Source organism: Tinamus guttatus, unplaced genomic scaffold (genome assembly GCF_059628265.1).
Source record: "Tinamus guttatus ecotype Peru unplaced genomic scaffold, ASM5962826v1 Tinamus_guttatus_pri_ptg000004l, whole genome shotgun sequence".
Classification (NCBI taxonomy): Eukaryota; Metazoa; Chordata; class Aves; order Tinamiformes; family Tinamidae; genus Tinamus; species Tinamus guttatus.
Window position 1 is genome coordinate 17,174,599 of NW_028288538.1, and position 27,054 is coordinate 17,201,652.

At 38.7% G+C, this 27,054-nt stretch overlaps 1 protein-coding gene across 1 annotated transcript; it reads right to left on the bottom strand.

Annotated features, from left to right (window-relative positions):
- Positions 1–428: 428 nt before the first annotated feature.
- On the bottom strand, positions 429–19,001 carry NRG4 (neuregulin 4). Its single transcript, XM_088520954.1, has 5 exons — positions 18,912–19,001; positions 16,065–16,198; positions 5,699–5,848; positions 737–816; positions 429–625 (listed from the first exon to the last, which is right to left on the bottom strand). The coding sequence occupies exons 1-5, from the start codon at positions 18,999–19,001 to the stop codon at positions 609–611; spliced, it is 471 nt and encodes a 156-aa protein (XP_088377080.1). The 3' UTR covers positions 429–608.
- Between the last annotated feature and the right edge of the window lie 8,053 nt (positions 19,002–27,054).

The window sequence follows — 27,054 nt, forward strand, 5'->3', positions numbered from 1 at the left end:
TTTTTTTTCCTCTACATTTGATAGGGTTATCTGAAAAAATCCATATCATGGACATTTATAGCAAGGATAAATTTTGAAAATATTGAATCAAGGCAGTCACAACTTTTCTGAGGTGATACTGTGAAAAGAGTCAGTCTCATCAGAAATTCTTATCATTATCTCATGCTACTTAGATTATGAAAAAATCCTATGATTATCTCAAATTTCTTACAAAGTGAAAACAAAAAGGAGTATTTTTTATTTTCCATGCAGTAAAAAACAAAATTATTCCACATTTCTATCTACGCATTGCTGAAAAAGAAACCAAAAATCAGACATGATCACTTCTTCACAAGTAATACGAGTTACACTTGTCGTGGAAAATCTCACAAAATTCAAACATACAGTGTTTACTAATTTCTGTAGAATTTGATATGTCTTTTAAAATTTAAGGAAACACTAATAAATACTATTGTTCATGTTTTAGTTGCAGTCTTCTCCAGCAAGAAAGCCTTCTACTTTAGTTTACTTTCTTCTTTCATCATGTTCACTACACCCTCTTCTTCACTAGTTATATAATTATGGTTGCTCTGCATGTTGGTCTCCCATTGTTCATCTGCTTTACTGCTTTATTCTATTATTATTTCTGAAAAATAAATAAAATATATGCTTTTAATTAGGGAAAAAAGGGAGGATTAACCCCTTTGTCTCCTGCCTTCTTTGAAGAGTGCAGTCATTCACTTTGAAATGTACTCACTGTTGCAGCCATTGCTGCGCGTCGTCTCAACCAGGTTGGCTCCGCACTCCGATGGGCTCCTCCGCGTAATGGCAGCTCTCCTGGTCATAAGGAGCAAAAAAGTGACACAACAGAGTAAAAACAGAGTAAAAGCACACAGAGTGAAAAAAGATTCAGAGTGCATTGGAGAAGATGCACGTTAACTGAATGGTACTTCCACTGAAAAAAAAAAGCAACACAGGTCTTCTGCGGTTACATTTGAATGAATATTCCACACTTCTGAGAAGCGTGTAGGGATAACGAAAGGGATCAGAGGCAGGAAGAGGACTCAGAACTAACAGCTTCTCTCTTGCAGTTAATGTTCCTGTTCCAGCCTGACTTCTCAACTCTTTATTATGTAGTTAGTAGACAGCAAAAAAAAAAATTAATTTATTAACTCTCTTATATTTAGAAAGAAAATATCAATACTATAATGTTTTCCACACTTTCTTCAGGAGACAAAGCTTTTTTAAACAGAGAGGATCTCCTCCTTTCTCCTTCAATCTTTTAATAGTAATTAGACATCTGCTGTTTTGAGAAGAGCCATGAGCTATTCCCCTCTTTGTTTGTGTCCTGTGGTGCTGTAAACTCCTCCACAAAGTCTGTTGGCTTGGATAGCTCAAGTGGCTGTATTCCTAGACCCCGTTGTTTTGGCTGGCATAGTTCTTGTCCATCGAATATATACTTATCTAGCAAGTAATTTACCCTTTCAACTCGGACTTATACTAAATTACAGAAATGAATTACAGATGTATTTTGGTTTTCCCTAGGGCTTTCTCCACCCCTCTAAGCTGTGCACTTCACATTCAAGCTGTGCATTTCACGTTCAGGCCTCTCTCCCCCTTTTTTTTTAATAAAAGCTATTTCATATGGATTCTCTACTAGATTAATCAGTTGCCTTTTTGCTCTTCTTGTAGTAACCCTGTTGCAGAAGGAAGCCAGATGGACCTGTGCTGGCACTTGAATTGCTTCTAGCAAAATCTGCCATTTGTTATCTCAGTAGCAGTTTAATAGCAGGAGTTTTGAAAACTTTCCTGCTTTCCCCAGGACACAACAGTCAGCTTGACTAGTGCCATTTGTTGTGAGGGGCAAAGGAGAGGTGTGTGCTGTGTGTTTGCTCCAATCGAGAGAGCAGCTCCGTCTGGATAGTGTGTGAAAAGGGGAGAAAGGAGTTCACCGTTGAGATGAACGTAGCACACTGAACTGAGCTTGCTCTCCAAAGACTGAGAAGAGACTTTTATTGCTCATCAAGCAGTAAATTCCTGGAGAGAGAGCCTGATGTAGTAACATAGGCAGCCAAAGCACCCAAGTGGGAGCTGGCAGTGGGAGGTTTAACCCAGACAAGCCTGTGGGACCAGCTTCACTTGCAGAATTTAAGAGGAAGGCAGCAGCTGTTTGACATGATAATGCACAGGGCAAAACAAATCTTTAGGACAGTCAGATTCAATTCACTGTTTCAAAAAGCAGTTTGGGTCTCTAAAATGCCCCAAGGCAGGATTCTTTCAGAAGGCCTTTCACCCAGAACAGCCACACTGTCTTTAAACTGTCTCTGTTTCTGTCTGAAACAGAGTTATCCGAACTTCCATCAGCTTCTGTTTTAACCTACTAAAACAAAGAGCAAAATCTGTAAGGTCTTCAGCAGGAGAGAGTATAATTGTATAAAAGAAGAGCCCCATAGCAGTTCATATCCCATGCAAAGTCCACGGTATTCCACAATTTGTGACAGGGAGAACAGACCTCAATTACCTCTCATCTGGAAAGGTGGCAAATACCTAAAACATGCTGTACCCTATTCATCAGCTTCATCTTTCCCAGGTCTAAGCTGCTTGTTTTTTCTATCTCCAGTCTTTGACCATTTCTAAATTTATTCTTTCTTCCCCTGCCCGTTCTCCAGTTCCTTTCGCTCGGATCTTCCGTTACGTTCCTCTATTTCTCTCTCCATTCTACCACTCTCTCCCACTAGCCAAGTCAAATACTGCCTGCTTCTTCAGTGTCTTTGATTCTCTTTTATTTCTTTGTAGATTCCCCTTCCCAAACCACACCATCCTGATGAATCCTAGTACATAATCAATACAAAATGAATTCAGCTTAACAGGAGATTGCTGACAGGCTCAAAAACACTTTCTTGTTTATTTTTGTAGAAAATATTTTCATATATAGCTGATAAAAATGTGATGACTTGGCTAAATATAAACCGAGACCTGTTTACAACTGTTTGCCCACACCCTTTCCTATCCAGTCCCCCTCTTTTATAAGCTGCTTTCATCACTACTTAAGATACAGTTTTAGAAAGAGAAGAACAATGAATTCCTTTCACCCCATCCTGATCTGCTGCATGGGTGTGTTTGTTAGGATCATAAAAATCTTTCACAGATCAACTGCACCCACACATGCCTGGTCCTGAAATGTGCCACAGTGGCATGCAGCCGGAGAGGCAGAAAACTTGGAAAGGAAGGGGGATGCGAGTGATGACATGGAGGAAAAATTAGAGCATCAGTTTTCTAAATTCTAACACAGATCTGATGTACAATTTTAAGGATTCTCTTTTTTTATACTACATTGCAACTAGTATGCTTTGTTCCTCTGCAACTCTTTCAATTTTATTACTGTTTATACTAAAAACACTCAGTACTGTTTATACTAAAAACACTTTAATCCTATGCTGAAAGAGCCACCGAAATGCTTTCTGATAAACAACATGGGAAAAAAATCCTGTACTTTTTGATTCTGGATAAAACATAATATTTTTTAATAAAGTGTAGTAGTGGAAATTTGATAGCACAATGCTTCTCTAATTCTTTTAATTTAATACTGCCTGTCAAAAGGACACGTTAAGAATAACACAAGCTCTCTGCTAACCCTTACAAGCCCTTGTTCCAGACCCTTCTAAAATTGCATGTTAGAGCTGATGGACCAAATCTGGGTAAACCTAATGTTATTAATCGCAGCTGCTAACAATCATCCTTGTTTATACAGCTCAAGAGATGGCAGCAGATTTAAGAACTGACTTTGCAAATACTCTGATGTGCTGATCACATCAGTTGAGGGAGAAGGATTTCTCAAGGGAAAGTGCTGCTTTTGCAGGCTTTGAAGCAGAAGATGAACGTGTCATATCAGACTTCTGAAGCTTAAAGGTAAGGGTAGCTCTTAGATGGTTATGTGCTTTTCTTTATGACCAGACAAATTAATTATTGCTTTATGAGTTTTCATAAACAAGTGCGGTAGCTAAGCTAGATTCAGGGGTGGCTGTGTTAAGATCAAGTTGCTGCCCTTTTTCTAGCATAAAGGTTCCCTATCTGTTCTGCCAGTTATATAAAACCTGAGTAAACTGAGCTCCCATAAGGAAATAGTTTGAGGTTCACCTTCCAGCCATGCAGTAGAAAACCTGCACAGGCCTGTAAGTGCAGTTATTCTGAGCTGCTGAACTCTCCATGTGAGGCTTTCTGTCAATAAAACTCAGGAGAATCTGTCTCCAGCGTTCCCCTTATCTTACTCTGTGCAACATGAAAGGGGTCTTGTTATAGATTGCGCTCTCTGCATTCTCTTCACATGTTTTTCTTCCCAGAGCCAAGCTTTACCTTTAAAGAAATGCAAACAGTTTTAAGAGCTTTGTATGAACTCTTTTGGTTTAGTTAAAACTATATTGTATCCCACTAACTTCTCAGTAATCCCTAAATATTCTCTTGTTAGCAGCTGTTCTGGGCTGCACTGCTGACGCCTCAGCCCTTGTAAAGTCTTTGTGATTAAGTTAATCCTGATTTATTCTCTGCAACAACTTTTTTGAAACAAAATCTTTTTTTTATCAGATGTTCTTGCTCTCTTCTAACTGTGTTCAGTTGTGGGAAAAACTGGCATCCAGTTGGTTTCCATGACAGCAGCCAAGGTAAAACCAGACAGGCTATTTCAAAGGTCACTTGTTGAAAGACTGTGATGGGGAAAGGTTGAGCTGGCAATGTGGTTATGGGAGAGTGAAGATGAGAGAATTGCAAGAAGCGGAGGTTAGCATAACGGAGGGGAAAAGCCGTGCGGGAGTACCCAAGAGCATGGGAGGCTGTAAATCTGCATTAGTTAGCAATGAGAGGGGCTACTAAGTGGTCTTAGATCATGTTACTGATATCATGATAGTATAAACTCTTGCAACAAGTGCTGTAAGCCAAAAATAAAACAGGACATTAATGTAAGTAAGTCAAAACAGTAATATTAACAATGCCCAAATGACTTTTGCTTGTTCTCCTCTAGTATCTTGCAAGCTTTCATCTGGGTATCTAAGCATCTACCAATATCCTCTGTAGATAAGTGAATGTTTGAGTGTAAACAATATTTTCCTGTAATACTGTACTAAGCCTCCTGCAGTTCTCTAACTTCCAGTATTTCAATGTATAAACAAATCCTGCTAGAGGAGATGCTGGTTAGTTAAGTGTACCAGTTCCCTGCTTTAAAAAAGCTGCAGCAACAAACAGGTTGGTTGTCTTGATCCCAGTAACTGTGTACATAGTTAAGTATTTTCCTTTCAAGCCAGGAGCTGTAAAGGAATTGGGAGCTAATGACACCCACATGGTTTGGTTGCCAGTACAATTTATTGGAAGAGTTTTTGATTCCTAATCACTCTAGAAAATTGCTTCTGCTTATCCATCTTTAGACAAATGCTTTAAAATGTTAATTCTAAAGCCAGGTATACTATAAAAATCTCAGAAATGGGTGCATTACAATTTCTTTCTTTCTTGGCAACTGTAAATATTAGCTTACAAAAGATATTTAAAACACTACAACCCAGGAAGTAAAATATTACAGGCAAGTTGAGAATTCCACATTAATTATGCTGAATAACCACACAGACCTTATGGATAATTCATTGCATAGTTTTACATTCAAATAATTAGTACATGATTACCAGAAGAAATTTCTACTTGATTGAATAGCTTCAGCACTCTGAAGCACTTTTACCTGCAAAGGAAGTAGAATGTTCCAATTACAAGAACTCCTAGAAGAACAACTGAAGCCAAGAAAACTGCAAACAGGTCCCCTTTTGTTTGGGATTTGATGCTGGGCAGCAAAACTTCCTCACAACGGGCTCCTGTGTAATTCTCAATACACCTGGGAAACCAAGGTTTATATGGATTAGAGTCTACCTTGTCATCTAATACAAAAAGCATAAGGCTCCTTTTGGTTTTAAGTGGGGAGAGCAGAACTTCTTGTGATGACATAATTCAAATTTGTATTTGCAATAAGATTTCTTATGGATTTTCCACTTGGATCATATTTCTGGAGCAAAGAGTAGGGCATGTTCCTATTTCATTTTATATTCTGGGCCATGCTTTTATATGTTAAACTCTCTCTCTTTAATATAGTCTCTGGATTAGCAACGTACATGATATACTTCACAATTAAATCTGTCTCCTCCGCAGGATTTTTGATTTTAATGTTAGGTGCCTCGTCTCACTGGCTCTCATCGCAGACACGGCAGTCACGCTTTCTTTTCCTGCTTTCCTGTAGCTTTTTACCTTTCTTCATTAAGAGCTTGTACTGTCAGTTATAGTAGATCAAGGAAATGGGAATTTACTGACACACGGTGCACATAAAACACTTTACAGATTGCAAAGGTACTTATGATGGTAGCTTATGCAGTGAAATAACTCATTCCAAAGCATCTCATGTGCTGCTGAACGGCCTTGTCCAGACAGACCTAACTAAAAGGCTTCCCTGCTCTGCCCATCTTAGGTATGAACCTTCTGAAAGCTTCTCCTGAAGCAAAGATTCACACTATACTGCAAGATGTGGAGGAAGCAAAAGTTCCCTCTGCAAACACTGCTTCTGCTCCAAGTTCTGTATTCCCATCTCCTAAGTAGATTTAAAGCAGCAGTTTGTTCTTGGGCCTGGCTCTCTGGGGATAGGCGCAGATCATGGACTTTTCTTTCCTATGCACACAGGCATTTGTTGCGTATTTTATCATGATAGGCAATAATACTATTTAATACCGATATTCTCTTAAAAGTCGAAGTTCCACATTAAAAATACTCTGCTTTGTTGAGTCAAGGAACAAACTGTTTAGATACTAATCAAAGTATCGGTGTTCTCCTCGGGGCTAGTATCTTGGATAAAATATGGGCTATAAGAAGTGGAAAAGTTTAGAAATATCTTTCTCATTTTCTGTTAATTGTTGTACTATTGCGTAAGTACTCTGTGTTTTATTTCCATTGCATATGTTCAATTGAAGCACATTCATGAAAGGAATAGAATTTGGATTCTTCAGCATAGCTATCTGGTGGTGATGCTCTTATCGTGGTGTGGCTAAATTATACTAGCCAGTCAATATGTTTGCCTTTGAACTGAATGTAGTCTTGTGAAGGGAGAACTGAATTTTTGAATTATGCAAGTAATTCCTCAGTAATGCATTACAAAAAACTTTGACTATAGAAATGTCCAAGACTTAAAATTCATCTTAGACTTGCTAATTATCTCCTACACATTTCTGTTCATTTGAATTATGATTCATTTTAATGTTCCATTCATAAGGAACCGGTGTAAAATCTCAACTATGACAACTTTCTCCCTGTAGGTGAGGGAGAAAAAGCCCAAATCCTGCTTTCTATGAGGCCAGTAATTCAAATGATACCAATATATATCCTGCAAACATGTCAATGAAACTTGAGACTTGCTCTTTGCATTATACTTCAATGTAGAGTCAGTTTACACTCAGGGCTGGATTTATCCCTAAAGTGGAGGGGACTGGGATTTCTCCTAGTTGCATAGGGTGTCTATGGGATGGTAGTCCAAGGCTTACCTTGCTATGTATCCTACACTGTACTCTGGGGACCTAGACCTGAGTTCATCACAATAAATGTGGGTCTTTACTATAAAAATAAATAAAATAATTTACTCAATAATTCATATTGAGTCAAATACATGTAGGTAGAAGCTAAACTAATAACTCGTTTTACATTTTTCACTTGTTCTGCTAAGTTATTTTAAGGAATTCACTACATCACAGAAAATGGAGAATTTCATCCAACCACTGCATTTCCCATGTATCTTTATGTAGGTACATTTGTTTCCATCTATTTGGATTAGTAAGGATCTTGCTATTTCTGGCACTAGAGTCATGATAGCCTGTGACATAAGGAATTTCAAGCTCCAGCTGAGGCCAATGGGCTGAGATCTGTAATACAAAGTTCTCAACTGCTCTTGGCAGCTGCAAGGTCCTGTTTCAGACTGGGAACAATAAGCACATGGGAAGGAGCTGTTAAAGGAAAGATCTGCCGCTTAGCTAAGCCAGACCACCTGGGGGCATCCTATCATGCCTGCTCCATGTGGCTCCCAGAACCACCTTGTGTAGCTTGTGGATTATTGTATCCATACCACAGAGAATTATTGCCATTTCTGGTAATTCCCTGCCTCCGAAAATAAACTTTGGATTTTTTTTTTTTTTAATGTGGATATCATAATGACCACACGTTAAAGCCATGTTGCTGATCAAGCACCCACTTCTTATTTAGCACAACATGAGACTTCTCAAAGCTGCTCCATCTGACTGCTGGGAGAAGGGAGGGTAGGCAGACAGTTCTTTGATTGCTTGAGATAATGTTCCAGATATTAACTGTAAGTGTAGTGGCATTTCAGTGGCCTCTGTCTGAAATACTTGTAGACTATTTTTAAGAATAGAAATGTAGTCTGAGTGGCGCATTGTTCTCAAGCAAGTGAGAGAAAAATGCTTGACAGAGCTGCATAGAAAAGCAGGAAGAGAAAATGGAATATAAAATTCATACAAGTATTCTTGAATACCAATGAAAATGGCAGAATGAATCATAGAATCATAGAATGCTTAGGGTTGGAAGGGACCTCTAGAGATCATCTAGTCCAACCCCCCCTGCATACGCAGGGACACCTAAAGCACGTGGCGCAGGACTGCATCCAAGCGGGTTTTGAAGATCTCCAGAGAAGGAGACTCCACAACCTCTCTGGGCAGCCTGTTCCAGTGCTCTGTCACCCTCACTGTTAAGAAATTTTTCCTTAAGTTCCTGTGGAATTTTTGATGTTTCAGTTTCCGGCCATTTCCTCTAGTCCTATCAGTGGCCACCACTGAAAAGAGACCATCCCCGTCCTCTGCACTCCCTCCCTTGAGGTATTTATAGACACTGATTAGATCCCCTCTCAGCCTTCTCTTCTCCAGGCTGAACAGGCCCAGCTCCCTCAGCCTCTCCTCATAGGGCAGATGTTCCAGGCCCCTGATCATCCTTGTGGCCCTGCGCTGGACTCTCTCCAGCAGCTCCACATCCCTCTTGTACTGTGGAGCCCAGAACTGGAGAGGGTAAAGTGATAGGAGAAGTAAGAAATAAATAGGTTTTGGCATCAAACTAAAGCTTATGGAAAAGTTCTAAAGAATGAGGGTGGGGAGAAGGAAGTCGGTGGACTAAAGGACAAGTGAAGCAGTGGGAGAAAGGGACAGCTTTCCTAAGCATTGAGGTTAAAAAGCTAGGGTTAGAGAACTACTGTGATACTGTAGGGTGAGCTGTCATGGAAGCAGTACTTCTGTTCTGTTACAGACCATGAAAAAATTGAGAAGGTGGTCAACAGTAAAGTTTAAAAGGTCACAGCAGCTTTCCTAGAAACAGGAAAATTGAGGTCAGGCATCCCTTAGTTGCATTTACCTTCTATAAACAAAGTTATGGCCAAAGAATTGATTCTAGAATTAGGCTCTGCTATTGTACAGTCAGAGCAATTCTGAAAACAGGTGACTTTGTGCCAGTTTTTACCAAGTCACCAATGCAGATGTTTGAAACAGGAGAAGGGATATACTAACTGTATAAAGGCAATAAATGTCTTCAGGGAGTCAAGAAAGATTTCTGCTGAAGTGCTTTACTGAAGTTGGTAAGAAATTAGATAAACTTTAAAAATAAACAGGAGGCCTCAGCCAAAAGATTTTGTCCTTTCGCATCAGCGGAGTTGTAGTAATTTCAGTAGAGTCACATACACCGTGATGGGGGCAAGGCAGAAAAGCAGCCTCATATAAGCATAGCCTCCGTAGGGGAACATGATCAGACTGTCTGTCTCGTGTCTCCTAGAGGTACTGAGGCTTCCTCTTAAAGGCTTTAAAAGTTGATAGCAACTCACACCTGTAACATACCCTATTTAGCAGATGCCTAAATGTGGAGCATAGCTTAGGCATGGCGTGGTCCAAGTTGTCCAGTATGACAGACAAATGTGCCTCTGTGCTTTAAATGGATGTCTGCAAAAGGCAGCGAAGCCTGTTTCTAAGCTCTATTTAAAGAGAGAATTATTCTAATAAGTGTGTGGTCACTAGGCCGGGTGTTGCTCTTGCACACGCTGTTTCAGCACATGCTGTCTGCTGACTTTAAATAATCTCAACATGTGGCATTGCAAAGTTGGTGGAGAAGGGGCTCTTTCCCCTTCTGAGAAATTAGCATTTCTAATTCCATCAGAGCTGGCAGACGACAGGTTTCTAAGGTTTGAATAAAGCTGTGAGGCTGCAAGCCCTCGTTTCGGATGGCGTCCAGACTTCTCTTCTGCACGCATGCAGACACATGTGTGTGTGGGCATATACAGGAACTGTGTGTGTAAATACCTGTGTTCACATGAGGTGACTCTAAAACTCATGTGCCACAAAGTCATGGCAAGAGCCATGCTGTAGAGGAAACACTGATATAATGAATATATGTAAAGAAATCCGCAGTATCATTCAACTTAGGGAGTTATGTCAAGATCAATACAAGGTGGAAGAAAATAAATGGCATCTGATATGATGCCACGGTATGACCAGACTGAAACTGTATTGATCCTCTATGGTCTGATCAGTAGCTAATACATAAGCATATTAGCTTGCCCACCAATAAAACAAGGCATTACTGCAGTCTGTATGCACCCACAGTTTGAGACAGTGCAAATGATCCACTGCTTATCTGATTTGGGTAAGAAGAAAAGATTTTGTTTTCTTTCAGACTGAAGTGGTGCCACAAGAAAATATGATCTGATAGACTTCAAGATTGGAACTAGATTTGATTCAAATGTGCACATGAAGTCTTCTGTCTTAGTGTTATATAGTAAGAGATTTGTAGATTCTGAGTCAGGAAAAACCTGGATGCTTCTTGGTGGAAAAAGATGGCATGTAAAGACAAAATCTAGTCATGAAAAAAAGAAAAACCCTGAGCTTATCTGATTGCCACTTCAGCTCAGGTCACATGTCTGATAGCTTAACAATTGTCCTGATCTGCAGGGTGTAGAAGGCTCTTAAAGGCTGGCTGGCTGAATCCAGACATCCTGTAAACATGAAAAATTTTATCTAAGGTTTAAAATTTTTATCTAAGGTTTTAAATTTTTAAAAAGCAATGGCAGTTCTTATTGGAAACTGTAAGTGGCTTTTTAAGAAGCTTTGTGTCCAGATAACTTTCAAAACTGCTACTTTAAATTTGCATTCACATCCATAGTAAGCAAAATAAAACTCTTACTTGTGGTACTATTAGAGTGAAGTTGAGGGAATGGATTATTTTCACCCTAGAACTCCCTTAGCTCAGTATTTATAAAGCATGACTTACTGTAATATCTGGTAGTGCTGTTATTTGTCCTTGTAAGGCTCATAAATACCTCTCAAACACATAAATAGATAACATTGTACTTTCTATCTTTATGCCTCATTAAAACACAGCCATAAATATCAACCTTAAGATTTATTTTAGGTATGCATTCCTACTTCAGTTTTTGCCTTTCAAGCTTAGGCTAGAAGTGGCAAATACTAACTGGATGCTTTGTGTTTCCCAAGAGCCTAGGATATTGGACAAGCAGAGTTTCAGAGGTAGAGAAAGAGGAGCAGCCCGCATGAAGGCTAAGCCCTGCACTAGCTACATGCATTGTGTGCATCTGGAAGACTTCCAGAGCATATTTATCTTTGGGAAAGCCATTTGAAAAAAAGAGAAAGAAGGACCCATTGCAGAGAAACAGACAGACAAGGAATGAGGAGAGGGAGAGAGAAGGGATTTACGTAGGTTTTAGAGGATTAGTATAAGGAAGGGGGAAGAAAAACTAAATTACAGTAGTAGCAAAGTCAGGGGGAAGTAGAAATACCCTTTAACTGTGCATAGGAATTTCATGCAGAAGGTTTCTAAGTCTGGCAATCTTCCCCTGCAGTATGTAACCAAAATACAATATGAAGCCACTGCGCATTGCAGAATATCATCTCTTCCTCAAAATGAAGGGCCTTCACCATTAACTTCTGCACTAGATGATCTCTAGAGGTCCCTTCCAACCCTAAGCATTCTATGATTCTATGTACCTGCCTCAGCAGGTGTGTTCATGTTTTCTACCTGTGCCAAGCTCTGGTGTCTACAGACTGAAAGGTCCTCTTCAGAAAACCGACTGTACAAACTAGCCAGAATGAAGCATTTCTGGAGTTCTGCAGCACAGAGGTGGTCTGTTTGACTTCCCTCACTGAAGAGACTGTTCAGCCGCTTTGGGTACACTGGCTGTATCAGCACCTCAGCAAATCTTGCCCAAGACAGGAGGACAACCTTCCTGAGATGCAGGCTCCTTAATACAGGGAAGGACCATCAGTACTGGTCAGAGGAAGGAAAGACATTGCTGTTCAGGGAATAATACAGTGGGTCCTGGCCATTCCTTCTTCTAGGTCTCCTAACAAGAAAGCCAGGCCCTGTCTGCCACTATTGCCCTATCAATAAGGCCCTACAGGAAGCTAAGGAACCAGGTTGCCACATTCTCCCATTATTCCTTCAGCCCCTCTCTTGGGATCCTCTTACTTTTGTACCACAGAAGTAACAGCTTAGATCCTTTCTAATAGACACTGACTCAAATTCTGATTTTCTTTAGCTACTATGTGCTCAGGCTTCATTTGCATGTAGGTATAGTGGTTACCACTTGGCTTCTTGTTCTAATGCTGCTTTTTTTTTTAATTAAATTTTCAACTTTATTTCTGGTTTCAAATTTAAGAAATCATCTAGCTTTATCCTCAACATCTATTTCTCAAGTTTTATATCAGTTTCTGTAACAGGCAACCTTAAAATAGGCTCATGGCTTGTAAAATCAGTGCTGACAGCACATTTTAGAATAAGCATTATCTGTGTTCAGCCTTGAAATGTTTTGTGCTCACAGAAAAACCACCCATATCTTCTCTGAAATACAGAAAGAAAACTCTCAAAAACCTGTCTTATATAAGATGAAAACGGAAAGATCAGAACTTCCCCCTCAGACAATGAAATCTTAACTTAATCAGCACTCCAGTAATTAATGATTATGAGACAGCTGTACATCAGATGCTGAGGCAAACATCTTTCAGCCGCATGTTTTATGATACACCTGAGGCAACAGATTCTACCTCTTTCTCTGATGTGCTGCATGTTTATCTGTCTAGTACGTTTGAACATTCCTGTATCCACCTTGGATGTGGTGCCAGGTGCACCTTCCGCTGCTGAGGACATTAACTCAGTATTAGAGCAAGAATAAGGGAAGATGGCAGCTGAGCAGCTTCATGATTTAACATCCCTCAGCTGTGTTTAAATTCTACTGAAAAGCTGATCTGGAGAAAGAGTCACCAATGACTCTGTTTCTACTAAATCTCTATCATATACCCAGTTCTGAAGGGTAAAAGTAACTGAAGTGTCCAAAAGTGAACAGTTGGCCCTTGATAGGGTAGCATGCTACAAAAAAAAAAAAAAAAAAAAAAAAAAAAATCACAGAATGGTTAAGGTTGGAAGGGACCTCCAGAGATCATCTAGTCCAACCCCCTGCTCCAGCAGGGACACCCAGAGCACGTGGCACAGGGTGGCATCCAAGTGAGTTTGGAAGATCTCCAGAGAAGGAGACTCCCCAGCCTCCCTGGGCAGCCTCTTCCAGGGCTCTGTCACCCTCACAGTAAAGAAGTTCATCCTCACATGGAGATGGGACTTCCTATGTTTCAACTTGTACTCATTATCCCTAAAGAATTATGCAATTTCTCTATTTCTTAAATTACATATAATGATGATGCATCAGCTACTCTGCACTGTGTTTAGCACAACACCTTTAAACATATGTTTTATATTTTAACAGCTTTATCCATCTATTTTTGTCCCATTTCACTGCTGTAATTCCAATGATTCAGCCTTTGATTCTAAAAGTCTGACCCAATTTTTCTGTTGGCTGGAGGTGATCATTTGAGCAACACTTGGAGGCTTTCAGTGCCATCCAGCAGTAACCTCTATTAAAAACTTCGAGTGAGTGTGTGGTGATGATGCCAGTTTTAAGGAAGTTTTAAAGCAGCAAATGTTTTTCTTAATTCTGCTGAATAATGATGCATTTTTTTTCTGATGTTTCTATTCACATCACTGCTGATTACTAAGATATCTGTGGGTAAACAAAACCTTTCTCATCTATAATTAGCCTTCTTGTCTGACTGATTAAGGGACATGCTTAGAATGAGGACATTCTTAAATAGAATGCATCTATTTAAACCCATATAACTTCATGATCAAACATTAGGGACATAGGAAAAATACTTGATAATTTAAATGCTATAAGATTGCCTAGGCATAACAGATACGCTCTTAAAATGCTACTTTTCTGGTTCAGCAGATTATAAAATCCTCTAGTACCTGAATTATAAGTGACTTCATTTAGAGCCCTTTAGAAAGGGAAATTGTCTTTGCTTACTAGCTCATATTGCTAAAGAGTGAATGTTCGCAGTACTTCTTACTTTATCTTTACACGTATTTTATCAAATACATAGTTTCTAAGTGCCCTTTCTCAATCAGTACTAGTATGAGTAGTATGGAAGATAGAACTGAAGCTATTTAGTCTAAACATTCTCTTTTTCTTTTTAAGCAAACATTTCAATATCAAGAAGAAGCTCCTGCTTAAAAATATCCTGCACTTTTCAGCATGTTTTACTCTGCACATGTGTGTAGTCTTCATTTTTACTTCATGTAAAGTGTTTGAGGTCTCATAAAGGTAAAAGTTTGTACCTGGGGTACAAGTTTGAGGTCTAGTAATTAGAACAAATCATTATAATCAAGCCCTCTTGAATTTTCTCCTCTTCTCTGGATATATTTCTTTGTATGACATCCAACAAGACCCTTATGACAGTGATGTGTTCTGCGTATCTTTAAATGAGCATTTATCACAAAATTGTTTTTTCATACCCTCATCAGCTGCAGAGGCTTACATGCTTGAGCTTGCATGTTTAAACTGAGCTGTCACAAATAACGCAAAAGGGACATCTGTTAGAACTGGGAGTTTCTTAAGACTTTGCTTTCCTATTCAACTGTTTCTCCTATTGCTGTAAGTTACAGATCCAGGTTGAAAGAAATTACAAGAAAATAAAAAAAGAGAATTTCTATTCTCTTACCAAGAGAATAGAAAGGTGATATCTTTGAATGTTATCTAATATACCTCTGAATGCCTTTTAGTATACTAAATAAATCAATTTTATTAACCATAACTTCTCTTGATGAACAATAATTCTTAACTAGTGAATGTTTAATTAAAAAAAAAAAAAAAGCCAAACCTGCCCCCCTCAAAAAACCCCAACTTAATTGGATGTCTTCTTATATCTTTGTAAATAATAGAATAATAGGATAGGGTTGTATTTATGTATGAAAGGGACCCACATGCAAAAGACAGGAAGTATTTCTTTATCCACAGTGTACTGCATGAGCTCCAAAGGGGAAAATGGTCTCATAAATTAATGATGTAGGAAGTATCTGCATAGGCTGCCTTCATAATTTTTTTAGTAAGAAGACTTGACTGTCACTTTAAACCTGCCCTCCAAGTGTTTTGGTGAGATTCAGAGGATGCAGTAAGCCTTGATTGTGTGTCATCTACCCAGCTCCCACCAGAAAAGATTATATTCCTTTTTGTGCCTTCTCATTTTGTTCAGGTCACAGCACTTTTGTGTTAGAGAAAATTTTGCAGTATAATTCATCCAAAAGGAAAATAGGGAATGTTCTTAGCCTTCCTGAAAGACTTTGCTACGGTCTGTTCTCCATGAGGCGAAGGGGATTTTGTGCCTTTCTGTGCTGTAATGAGGGAGGCAATATGGCTCTAAATATAGATATCATCGTGAATGCATATGTAACGGAGCACAGTCACATCTGTCAAGCAGCTACTTTTGACCAGGTATGCATGTTTGTTTTTCTAAGATTGCCATCTTTCTGTGAGCTAATATACTTAGCGTGAATTAATGAATTTGAGACAGCCACAGATAACATGTATTTCTTCATATATTCTAACAGTAATTCCTTAAGCAAAATGGGCAAGTAGTCTTTAAACAGGTGATGTTGAGTATTTGAACACAAATTCTAACTTAGCTGACCTGCAGAATGGACTGGATACAGTAGGAATCATATAACAAATCCCTCCATTTAGACAAAAAGATCCATAACTGGTGCCACAGAGTTCTTCATGATCTAAAAAATAAAACCAAAACACAGAGAAAAACAGACTTGCCTACTTTCATCAATAAAAGGAAATCTTATATTACAGTTTTTGTGGGGAGAAAGGAAGAAGGCGTGCTGTCTTTAAAAAAAAAAAAAAAAAAAAAAAAAAAAAAAAAAAAAACTATGAACAAAGAAGGAATCAGTCTTGCCTTCCAGGCCAACAGCATACAGCATTGTCTATCTTACAAAACTGGTTTAAATGCCATCCTAAATGTATCACCATACCAGATATCAAGCGCCAAAATTATGTGAATAAATGTAAACAATTCCTTTTGCACTTAGAGGAACTTCTGAATTCCCCACTACGTTATTTCTTTCCTGCCCCAGACCATACTGAGCACAGTGATGCACACGCTTACCTTTATGAAGGCTGGTTTGTGCTGTTCCTGTGGCACAGACTGTCTTTAGCTGAGCTAGTTTCTGTGAGAGAATCAGGGTTAGTAGAGATAATCCCATGATATTCCCTGCTGTGGACCAGGGCATTCTGAGAGTGCTCTAGGCTGTATCAAGAATGGGATAGTTGCCCAAGTGGACACTACCAGTTTTGTCCCAATCAACTGTGAACCCTGCCTGTTAAGTGTCACTGATGCAGAAAACTGCCTGTTACAATGTCATTTTCAACATTTTTTCCCCCCCAATATGCTGATACTATCAGTTGTTAATGTTAAACACAGTAAGGTATTCTAATAAAATGTCTTGTATACTGATGTTGGCATTCATAAAGCCATTGTTTATTTTATGCTTAAATAGCATATCTAAATGCAAAACTTCATTGTTTAGAATGCAGTCTAGATTTGAAAGTTGGGCTGCATATATTTATGATGAGTTCAGTATGTCAGTAACTGAGTTCTTTTTAAATTTATATATTTATATTCAATCCTATTATACCACTACCTCAATCAAAATAAAAATAGAACAGTCTTCTGACATCACAAGTTTGAGAATTATGTGTTACCTCACACCTTAGGTGTTGTTTTTGCTGTTATTTCTTACAGAAGTCCGGAAAATAAGAATTCAGCTGTCTCACTATTTTTAGAAGATGTGTTCTGTACAAAATAGTGTTTAAAAGAAATGAAGAATTTCAGTTTTTTATTTGTTCTCCAAGAAACAAAGTTGCTGTTCCCCTTTATTCTTAAAGGTGATGTGAAGTGTGGCTGTAAGATGAGAGGGCATTTCTAGAGGCTCTGTGCATGAAGTAGAGGTGACACTTTTAAGGGTACTTGGAAAGCCTGGCTACTCCTAACCCTGTGCAATAGATGTTTTGTGCATCCTGTTATTGGAAAGTCTGTTCACATTTGACCTTGGTGCAGTGGCACAGGATGTGGCACAACAGAGAACTGTTTGGCCCTACCCTGTTAAGAGTTAAATGAAAATTTATTTTAACTCTAAAGCTTTATGTGCTTGCCTGCTGGCAAATCATTTACCACAAGTTCACTATGAAGTCTCTTAAAATCATTTTGTGTAAGCAGCAATATATTTCCAATACGAATAAAAGAGAAGTACTTGCTGCTACTTGCAAAAATTACAGGAGTGACACACTACAGAGTAGAACACAGACTTAGGAAAGAAAATTCAAGTTCTTGTAACACTAGAAGAAAATTATTAATTACTAATTAGTAGTGGGTTTTGCTGTTATTCAATATTATTACTGTAATCCATACCTGCTTTACTTAAATGTAGTAGATTAGACCAAATGTGAAAGCTGTAAGTCTGTTATCGGCAGGGATGAATGAAAGTAACAGTTTATCCCTTTGAATTTATTGTTGATGACACTGAAGAAACATAACAGAGTATCAGAAGGGGTACAGTACAAGGAAAATCTCTATTGTAGCGGCATCAGGGAAGCCTGACTCCTCTGAGTAAAGCTTACAAGCTTATTAGGTACTCTAATATGTTGTCAGGAGAAGCTCATGTAACCAAACTTGCTATCTCTCTTTTTATTTTGATTCTATTAGGCCTGTTGGATAGGGAAATCTGTATTTGATTTGGAGAGAATGTGTTACTTTTTTTCATGAGTTAGTAAATCACTTTAAAGATACAATTGCATTTTTAGATTGGAAAGTCACATGTATACTATACTGACTAGTATAATCAAGATAGAAAAATTTACAAGTCAAGTGACAATAGTTAATAAAAACTTTCAATTAATACCTCTGTAAAAAGGCTGTTTTACATCATGTGTATTTTTATTTATCCCTCTATTTGAGAGATTAAGTTTTATTGCTGACATCAGAGAGAACCTGAGGTATTAAATAAGATTTATTTTTTTTTCCTGGTAACTTTAGGCTATGAATAGTTAAAATTGGCAGAGGTAACAGCAGCCTCTGAATATCCTGATTTTTTCAAGTATTTTTTTCTGAGGACATGCACAGAACCCTGACCCTATGCTATCTTGTCTGTTCCCAGCTAAACTTTTGTAACCCAAGTGTCCTTTCTTTTTTTAAGAAAAGAAAGCAAGCAAACAAATGTTCAACAGCACCTTAACCCCCAGAGAGCCAAACTGGCCCTGATAATCCATGTGTTGACTCAACTGTCTGGCCTTGTCCAGGGACTAAAATCCTATAGACTGCCTAAGCTTGAAGTCTGCTAAAACAAAAGGAGAGGTGGGGGGAATGTTGACTGAAGATAAAGGAGCTGCTTTGTGCTTCCTGACTTACAAGCGACTTGGGACTGTATGAAAATTGGTCCCAAAAGCCCAGATTTTAGGACTGAGCAAAGCAAACTTTCTGTCGAGAACCTGCAGCACTGGCTGGTGAGGACTGGTTTGGAAGATGGTTCCGTGGAGTTGTTGTGAAGTTCCCAGTGACAGACATGGCGATCACTGTAACCTTAATGAATTCTACACACACACATGCACTTGTACCATGAGCAAAAATACTTGAAAGAAATTACCTGTTCGCATATTATTCTGGCAACAACTTTTTTTCTTGGTGTTAGAGGCTATTCTTCGAAAACAGCACCTAAAGACAAACACTTAAATTGAGTATGTCTTTATTAATCCTATTGATTTCTTCCCCCACCTCTGTTTTGACCAAGGAGATGTGTGAATGCATCATTCAGTCTTGCTGTTAAGGCATTTGTTTTACTTATGCAGCAATATCCTGTTTCATTACATCTAAGTTTCATTAATTCACAGCTAACGGCAAACATTCAAGTGTACTGTCAAGCTCAATGAACCTTTAAGAGGGCTGCTATGGATTAAAAATATACTATGACATGTTTAAACCATGAAAAACTATTCAAAATTGTAGTATCCCATGCTTTAGAAAATCTGCATTATCTCTCTGGCTAGCTAATTAAATTCTTTTTTTTGCCTTGAGAATCAGTGCATGTAACAAACCAATCCTCAGAGTGCTGTAATTATACACTTGGGTAGGATCTTCATGGCAGAATTTTTCAAATAAGAATTTCCTGTGTGGAATTTCTTGGAGAGAATGAATGTTTCACTTGAGTGTTTCTCATCTCTGGACATCAGATTAAATTAGTAACCTAGCCTTACCAGAGAGCTGAACAGAACTCAGTAAGGTCTCGACTTGGGCAATTATTTAAAAAAAAATGGAGTAGAACCTCTGGACAGAAATCCATCCTCACTGGACAAAGATAAGCAGAAACTGATTCTGTGGGCAGGCCACCTGAATAATTATCTACCATCACTATATTTTTCTTTATATGTACGGTATTCAGTTGTGTAGCCAAGGCTTACTAAAGCAAATGGGTCACTGAACACTGAGCAGCTTCTTGCTTCTCAATATTTTTCTATTTCTTAATTATATTTGAAAATGTACATGCTGTTCTTAAAACTTAAAAATAAACTCTCAAATATTTAATGCAAACTGTCCTGTATTGGAAGAAATGGAGAAATGCAGAGCAGTAAAAGAAGCCTTAATTCTTTTACCTTTAAAAAGAGATGAAGTATTTATTTTCCCTGTACCATCCTTCTGAAAGTTCTTTCTCAATTAGAAGGCTTTCAACCATCAAATAATAAAATAAAATTAATCTGTTTTACTAGAAGTAATTGTCTACCCCAGCCTTTAATAGTAGAAAAGAAACTTTCTATAGATGCTTAATTCAAAAATGTAAATACTTGTACTTACTGTGTAAGCAGACCGCTCTGTTTTTCATGGGACCTTAAATGGCTTCTCTAGTTCTGTGTCCTGTCTATAGGAGAAGATCTGAAATGGCAGCTCCTGGGCTTGGAGCCTGTAGCAGCAGGGTCCCCACCCAAAGGCTGTCCTGCTCTTGGGCTGTCTCAGATACACAACTTGCCTTTCTTTGTGTACACAGCCAAGCGCAGCTAGAACAGCGTGTGGCACCAAGGAACGAACCAACGTGATTCAAAGCAGAATTAAACTCCTGAAGGTTTCGTTTTGTTTTCTCCTCAATACGTAAATCCTCCTGGGGTGCATATTTTCAGCAGCCAAGGTCTGGATTCCAGTGTACTACTAAAGCTTCCAAGTTGCAGGATGATATAGTGCAGTGTGGGTGAGGTTGTAACAAACACACACAGAGGCCAGCAATGGGAACACCCCATCATACACAGTCCTGTGCATATTTCTCCAGAATTACCAGCACTGCAATTTATAGTTGAATGCAAAACATTCACGTAATGCAGTTTATATAAATTGCATCATAAAAATTATAGGTTGTAGCCGAGAAACTCCATAAAAGATCTGTTTTATTAGAGGAGTCCTTTTACATTTACTTTGTCATTTTCAGAATGTGCGACAAAACTACATACTATGTAATAGCTCTTAGAACAGAGACTAGGAGGTGTATATATAATAGTATATAAATAGGATATATAACCTAAATTTCTGACTTTATCAGATTGAATTAGGTTGTGTTTCCTCAAACTGCAAAAGCAACTGGATATCAAAGCCAAAAGGAGCTTTCCTAGCTCCTTTCCTTCATCTCACTGGCAGGAATGTATCCCTCCAGCTCAGGTGCTGCTGCTGGGGGATACTGAACCTTTTAATTAGATGATCAGATGACTGCAGAGAACAGGAGCCCTTGAGGAAGACTGTGGGTCTGCTGAGTGGTCCGTTTTGTTTCCCCTCCCACACACTCAACCTTCAATTTGCCCAACATACCTGAAGAAGTAGCAGCCGGAGGGAGTGTGTTGTCTAGCAGAGAGGACAAATACTTCCTAAAAGCAATCCAAGGGGAAGCACGTGTGTATGTGTCACTCCATTCTGTGTTTAAATTCTGATAATAAGTATTGCAATTTGAGGTTAAAAATAATATTTAGAAGAAACGTTGCTGACAACATAATTTTTAAAAAAGACTGGTAAGCAACTTGTTAGGCAGTTGTGTGTTTGTATGTAAATACTTTTCTCTGGAATTTTTCATTCTTATTAGAAGTTCAAATATGTATAACAAATTGGAGTCCTAAAAAGAACGAACTGGGATCTGCCTCATTAGAAAAATATGTTGTTACATTGGAAGAAAAATATATAGTATAAATTGTTGCTAAACCTTTTACTAATTTGTCTCTGTCCAAAAAACTAACTTGGCACTTACAACACCAAGGATCAATTGTGCATCTACCCAACATTTTCCATACTCAGTGGCTTATTCAAGACATGGTTGTAATACACGCCCACTGAATTCTATACTTGCTCAAATATGTTTGAAAGATTAAAAAATTATTGATACAGGAAGTAATCTGAAATTGAAAAAATAACTATTTTACTCTGTTAGCTTACCCTGAAAGAATTTTAGATGTCTATCCAAAGTATAGCCCTTTTTCAACAACTGCAGTCTCAATAAGATCATGTTTACCCGTTTTTCTAGATCTTTGTCACCTGAACTGAAATTAATAACAATACATTGCTTCAAAGATTACAGTACGTATGTTAAATTTGTCATATATTACACTGCAGTGATGCTATTTCAGAGTCTTCAATTACTTGAAAGTTCTATGCTGCTTTATCTTCATATTCTGGGTCTGTTAAGGAGGGCATCAGTTCAGAAAAGGATTTAAATCGCATGTTTAGGATTAGCCATATCCTAGTCCTATTTACATCACTGTGTAACATAACAGTGTATTCAAGTTGTGTGCTGAACTGGGCCTATGAAACATGAACTCTGTGCATGCATGTGTGAATATCATGCTGAAGGCCTCAAGTATGATGGAAGTAACAGGTTACTGCTCTGTGCTGGAGAAACCATAGGTTAGAGTGAGCCACACAGGAGAATTTATACATTTCACTGCTTTTGGCTGCTTGAGGATCAAGGGATTTTTTTATTATTATTATTTGATCATGGGAACTGCTAGTGGACTTCTGGCAGATCAAGGACTCCCTGAGAGACAAAACTGGACTGAAGGTAGACGATGGGTTCAGGTCTTTAAAAGAAATACATGCTAGCTATATTGCCATACTGGAAGCGGGGAAGAAAAATCTGAAGAAAAGACTTGTTAGATTTGTCTTTAGAAGAACCCATGTGCATTACTCCCCATGTCCCTCAAGAAACATGTTTGTTTTGTGCCTCTAACAGCTAGCTATTCTAAGCATCCACAAAATGGAGCAGCATCTCCAAAAGATGATAACTAGAAGTCTTAATGAGCACAGACAGATTAAGAGAATGCAGTGAACAAATACTTGTTTTTATCTTTGCGATCTGAACAGTCTTAATTAACGTCCACATAAGCTCTCCCCCAAAATAAGATCCCTTCAATTACATGATTATTTCAAAAGTACACTCTTTTTTGTTTATTTAGATTAGATTCCACCTAACAGCTTGGTTCAACAATTGGCTTTTACAGCGTTAGGAGTTCCTAAAAATTTTTAAGACAAAAAGAGGTAGAATCTCATTCTGTCTCTGATAAAGAATGCAAATATTTGTGTACTGAAAAAAAAGTATTTTCAGGAATAGGGCTAATTAAACTTAAATTTCTTTTTAAGATATGTCCCTGCTATCTATCAAGCAAACAATCTTCCATGAGCATTAGAGTAAAATGTGCCTGAAACTGCTTGAAAGAGGAGAAATTACTGGCCTATTTGAGTAGCTCATTTTTTCCTTTTTAAGGAAGAATGCAGAATGAAGGGAGTCTCCAGAGGAAATGGTGATTGCTGCTGTCTTTGCTTTACATTTCTCTAACATTCTTCCATGGAAGAGCCAAATAGTTAAGAGTTTTGAAGGCAAGACATAAGAACAATTAAGCAATAACCTAGCCAGATATTGAATTCATGTAAGTTTTCTACAAAGTTGATGTATGTTTGAGTAGTTTGCCTTTTTTTCTTAAAGCAGCCACAAAACAGATGTGGAAGTCTCTGCAGCAGCTTGCCCAGTTAATGAGCTGTATCCCACTACTGCCATCATCTGAAAGCTCAAAAGTTCACCGGTTCCTGGTCTCATGAGTTGCAAACAATACTGGTTTTCTTTCAGTACAGAATCCTTACTGTGATGTTTATGATCTGAGTACAAGCAGATCAAAAGGGAGGCAAGTTGCTTAGTGTGGTGGTAAGGACCAAAGGGATCCAAAGGGAGCTGAGTTGTGGCTGTAAAAGAACATTACCTCCCCTTTTTTGGCCAATAAAATCTCTTTAGGCATTAAGCATAGCAAAAATGCTTAAACTGCTCTGATCTATATCAGCTGTAGTCTTAATATGGGAGCTGAGCCTAGCTGCTTTTAGGTTTACATTAGCTACATACAAATCTTTGAAGTGGGAAAACAGTCAAATGACATATTTTAATACAAGTTTAAACAAGTGGTACATACTACACTTTTAAATATGATTAATTTCCTATTATACACATGCAGAGCACGACAGTGATAAATGTTTTATTAACGGGATATATAATGTATAAAACATAATACACTTGTATGTAAAGTAGCATGATAAAACTTTATAATCTCTATATAATGCCAACATTATAAATAATAGATTTGTTTCCTATAGATACCCCTCTGAAACATGTAAGGCACTTTGTGGAAGATCATTGTCCTTTCTGAAAAACACTGTTCAGAAAGAACAAGTGACAAATATGAAAATCATACACTACCAAAATTTTCTGTGAGAAGCCGTGTTTTTTTGACAAAACTTCCAATAATATTTGTTAATTAACAATCCTTTTTGTTTCCAGTAAATTCAGTATCTTTTTCAGTGCAAGTGCAACTGTGATATCAGGTACTGCAGACTTCCACCCTTGCTTACCTTAATCTTTCAAATAATAATCTACACTATACAGACAGCATTAAAAAAATATTATTTAAGAGAGTAGACATTTCTCTGTTTCGTTCTGTACCTTCTTCGCACTGATTTGTGAATCAGGATACTTTGCTCAGTCTTAGAAAGTTAAAAGGAGATATTTTGCTCTCAGGTGTAGCAGTTTTTGTATTCCCAACTGTCAGCTGCAGGGAAAAGCTGGAAGAAGCACCAAACTGGAGGGAAAAGCCAACATGCTTGAGGGCAAAGCCGCCTTTCAGGAGAACCTGGACAGGCTGGAGGATGGGAATCAGGAGCCTTGTGTCATTAACTGGGTGCAAATGTGGAATTGTGCACATTTGTGGCATTTTGGAGAGCGGAAAACATGGGGACACAAGAGGAAGAGACATAAACATACAGGTGCTTTGGCTCCAGTGCCAGTTATTTTGTATTTTAAAAGGAGTTAACATATGTCAGGACTGTTACTGACACATGAACAGATGGAAGAAATGTGGCAAGTGGCACACACAAGCTAGATGCCCTGAAATAATTTAATTTGTTGTTTATGTATCTCAATATGTCCTGCAGTAATTTATTACAGCAGTTTATTAGGATGGTTAAATTAAGTAATATCTCTCATTTTTTTCCCTTTTCTAGCAACTCTCAGCTGCTACTGTGGAGCAAATGACAAAATTGTTGGTACACTACAGTGTGAAAGTAGTATTTAAATAGCACCTGCCAGAGACTGTTTCTAGTCCACTGGCCCACAAAAACAGTAATCACTGTCAAAAAGAAGAAAAATGAAAAATATAATCTAAAAAATAAGAGCTAATGAAGAAAATGGATATAATGGTCAAAGATGAAGCGACCTGAATAAAAACATCCTGCAGGAGCCATGAAGGCAGCTACAGAGGAGACCGATGGGGGTAAATGAACTTAACATAATATCTGCTGTTGTTTCGGGCAAGGCAAAAGTCTGGTCAGGGTTAAGTCTGCCCTTTCAGCAAGAGAAACAGCCATGAATCACAAAGCTGAAGGTGACCAGGAAAGCTTTGATGGCAAATCATGCAAATACAAATGTGTTTGTCATGCTGTAAGCTACAGAATGTCAGACTTCTAAGGGCCAGACTAGCTAACCTATCACACCCTTCCATGAACATGAGGGTGTGTTGCATTTCCATGTAGGTAAGTGCACTGTTTTGGAAAGATGGAATATTTATAAACAAATATTTCAATAGTATGATTTTGCAGTACTGAAGGGCTATGTTCTTTTGGTCATACGCATGTAGTTCACTTTTGTAAGGCACAGAGAGGTAATTTTGGTCTTCAGAGTTTATCATAACCTTTGCAAACAAAAAATGCAAGGAAGATGAGTTTTTATATGAAAACAAACTAGTGTACAGAGCTGCCTCAGTGCATATAGTAGCATATAGTGAAGGGGAATCTATTAAAGACAGGGAAACATCACAAATGCACTTGAATGTTTTACATAAGCAGAAATTTAAATATGTTTATGTGTTTAATTGAATGGCTACAGAGAATGTGGCAGCCCTTTCAAGTATTTCTTTTGTTCTTAAACGCCAGTCAATATATACAGAATTTCAGGTACAGATATAATTGGTAAGTTCTACAACATTCCTAAATTAGCAAAGGAAAATATCCTACTCTCACATTTATTCTGCTTTTAATTTAATCTGAAGTAATAACAGATCAGTGGGCTGAATCTATTGCAACCTATTATTGTAAGGAGGGAAAATAGTTGGTTTTGATTGATAAGATATGTGCTATTTATACCACAATTGACTGTGCTTTTAAATATGCCAACTGCTGTCTTCTTTCTCCATGGAGCATTTTGCAGTACGGTTCTAAATTCCACTGGCAAATCTGAGTTCACTTAAAAAGTTATGTCAAACATCTCAACTTTCTTAAGACAACCTTCAGTTTTGCCTTTTTTTCCTGAAAAGTTTGGGTCCACAGAACCACATGGAACACTTGTGCCCTATCAGGTTAATAGAGAGCAGTGCTGCTATTATTTGGGCTAATAGGGATTAACATTGCAGGCTGGTGCCCGAGGGGCCAGTTTAGCCCATGGACATTTTATTAAATAAATCGGTATTATGTAGATGACAGGCATCTGGCACAGAGAAGCATCAAAACCTGCATTTCAGCCAGTCCATTTTTAAAAATTATTTTTGCTCATTTCCAACGTGTGCCCTGCCTTATGCTTTTGACATATTTGTTGTTTTTGCATGTAACGTCGTAGAGGGCTGCTTTGCTTCCAGGGCTGCTGCTGTAATCCCCTTCGGACATGCCTGGGACAGGCTTCTGAATCAACACTGCCTAATCCGCGCCGCGCTAAATCCGCCGGCCCTTTATGTAATCCGGGCTCGGGGGGGAACCATGAAACACGCACTTGGGAGGGATCGGGATCGGGACCGGGACCGGGACCGGGACCGGGACCGGGACGCGGGGACGGCGTCGCCACCGCCTCAGAGCGGAGCGGCCTCCCCTGAGGGAGGCGGGGCCGCCCCTCGCCCTCCCCAACTCGTAGTACTACGGTCGCCCCGCCCTCCGCCGCTGCCATTGGCTCGGCGCGGCTCACGTGACGCGGGGCGAGCACACGAGCGCGCGCGCCCCCCTTTAAAACGCCCCCCCCCCCCGCGAGCCGTTAACGGTTTTCGGCGACCGACTGTTGTTTCCTAGGCGACCCCGGGGG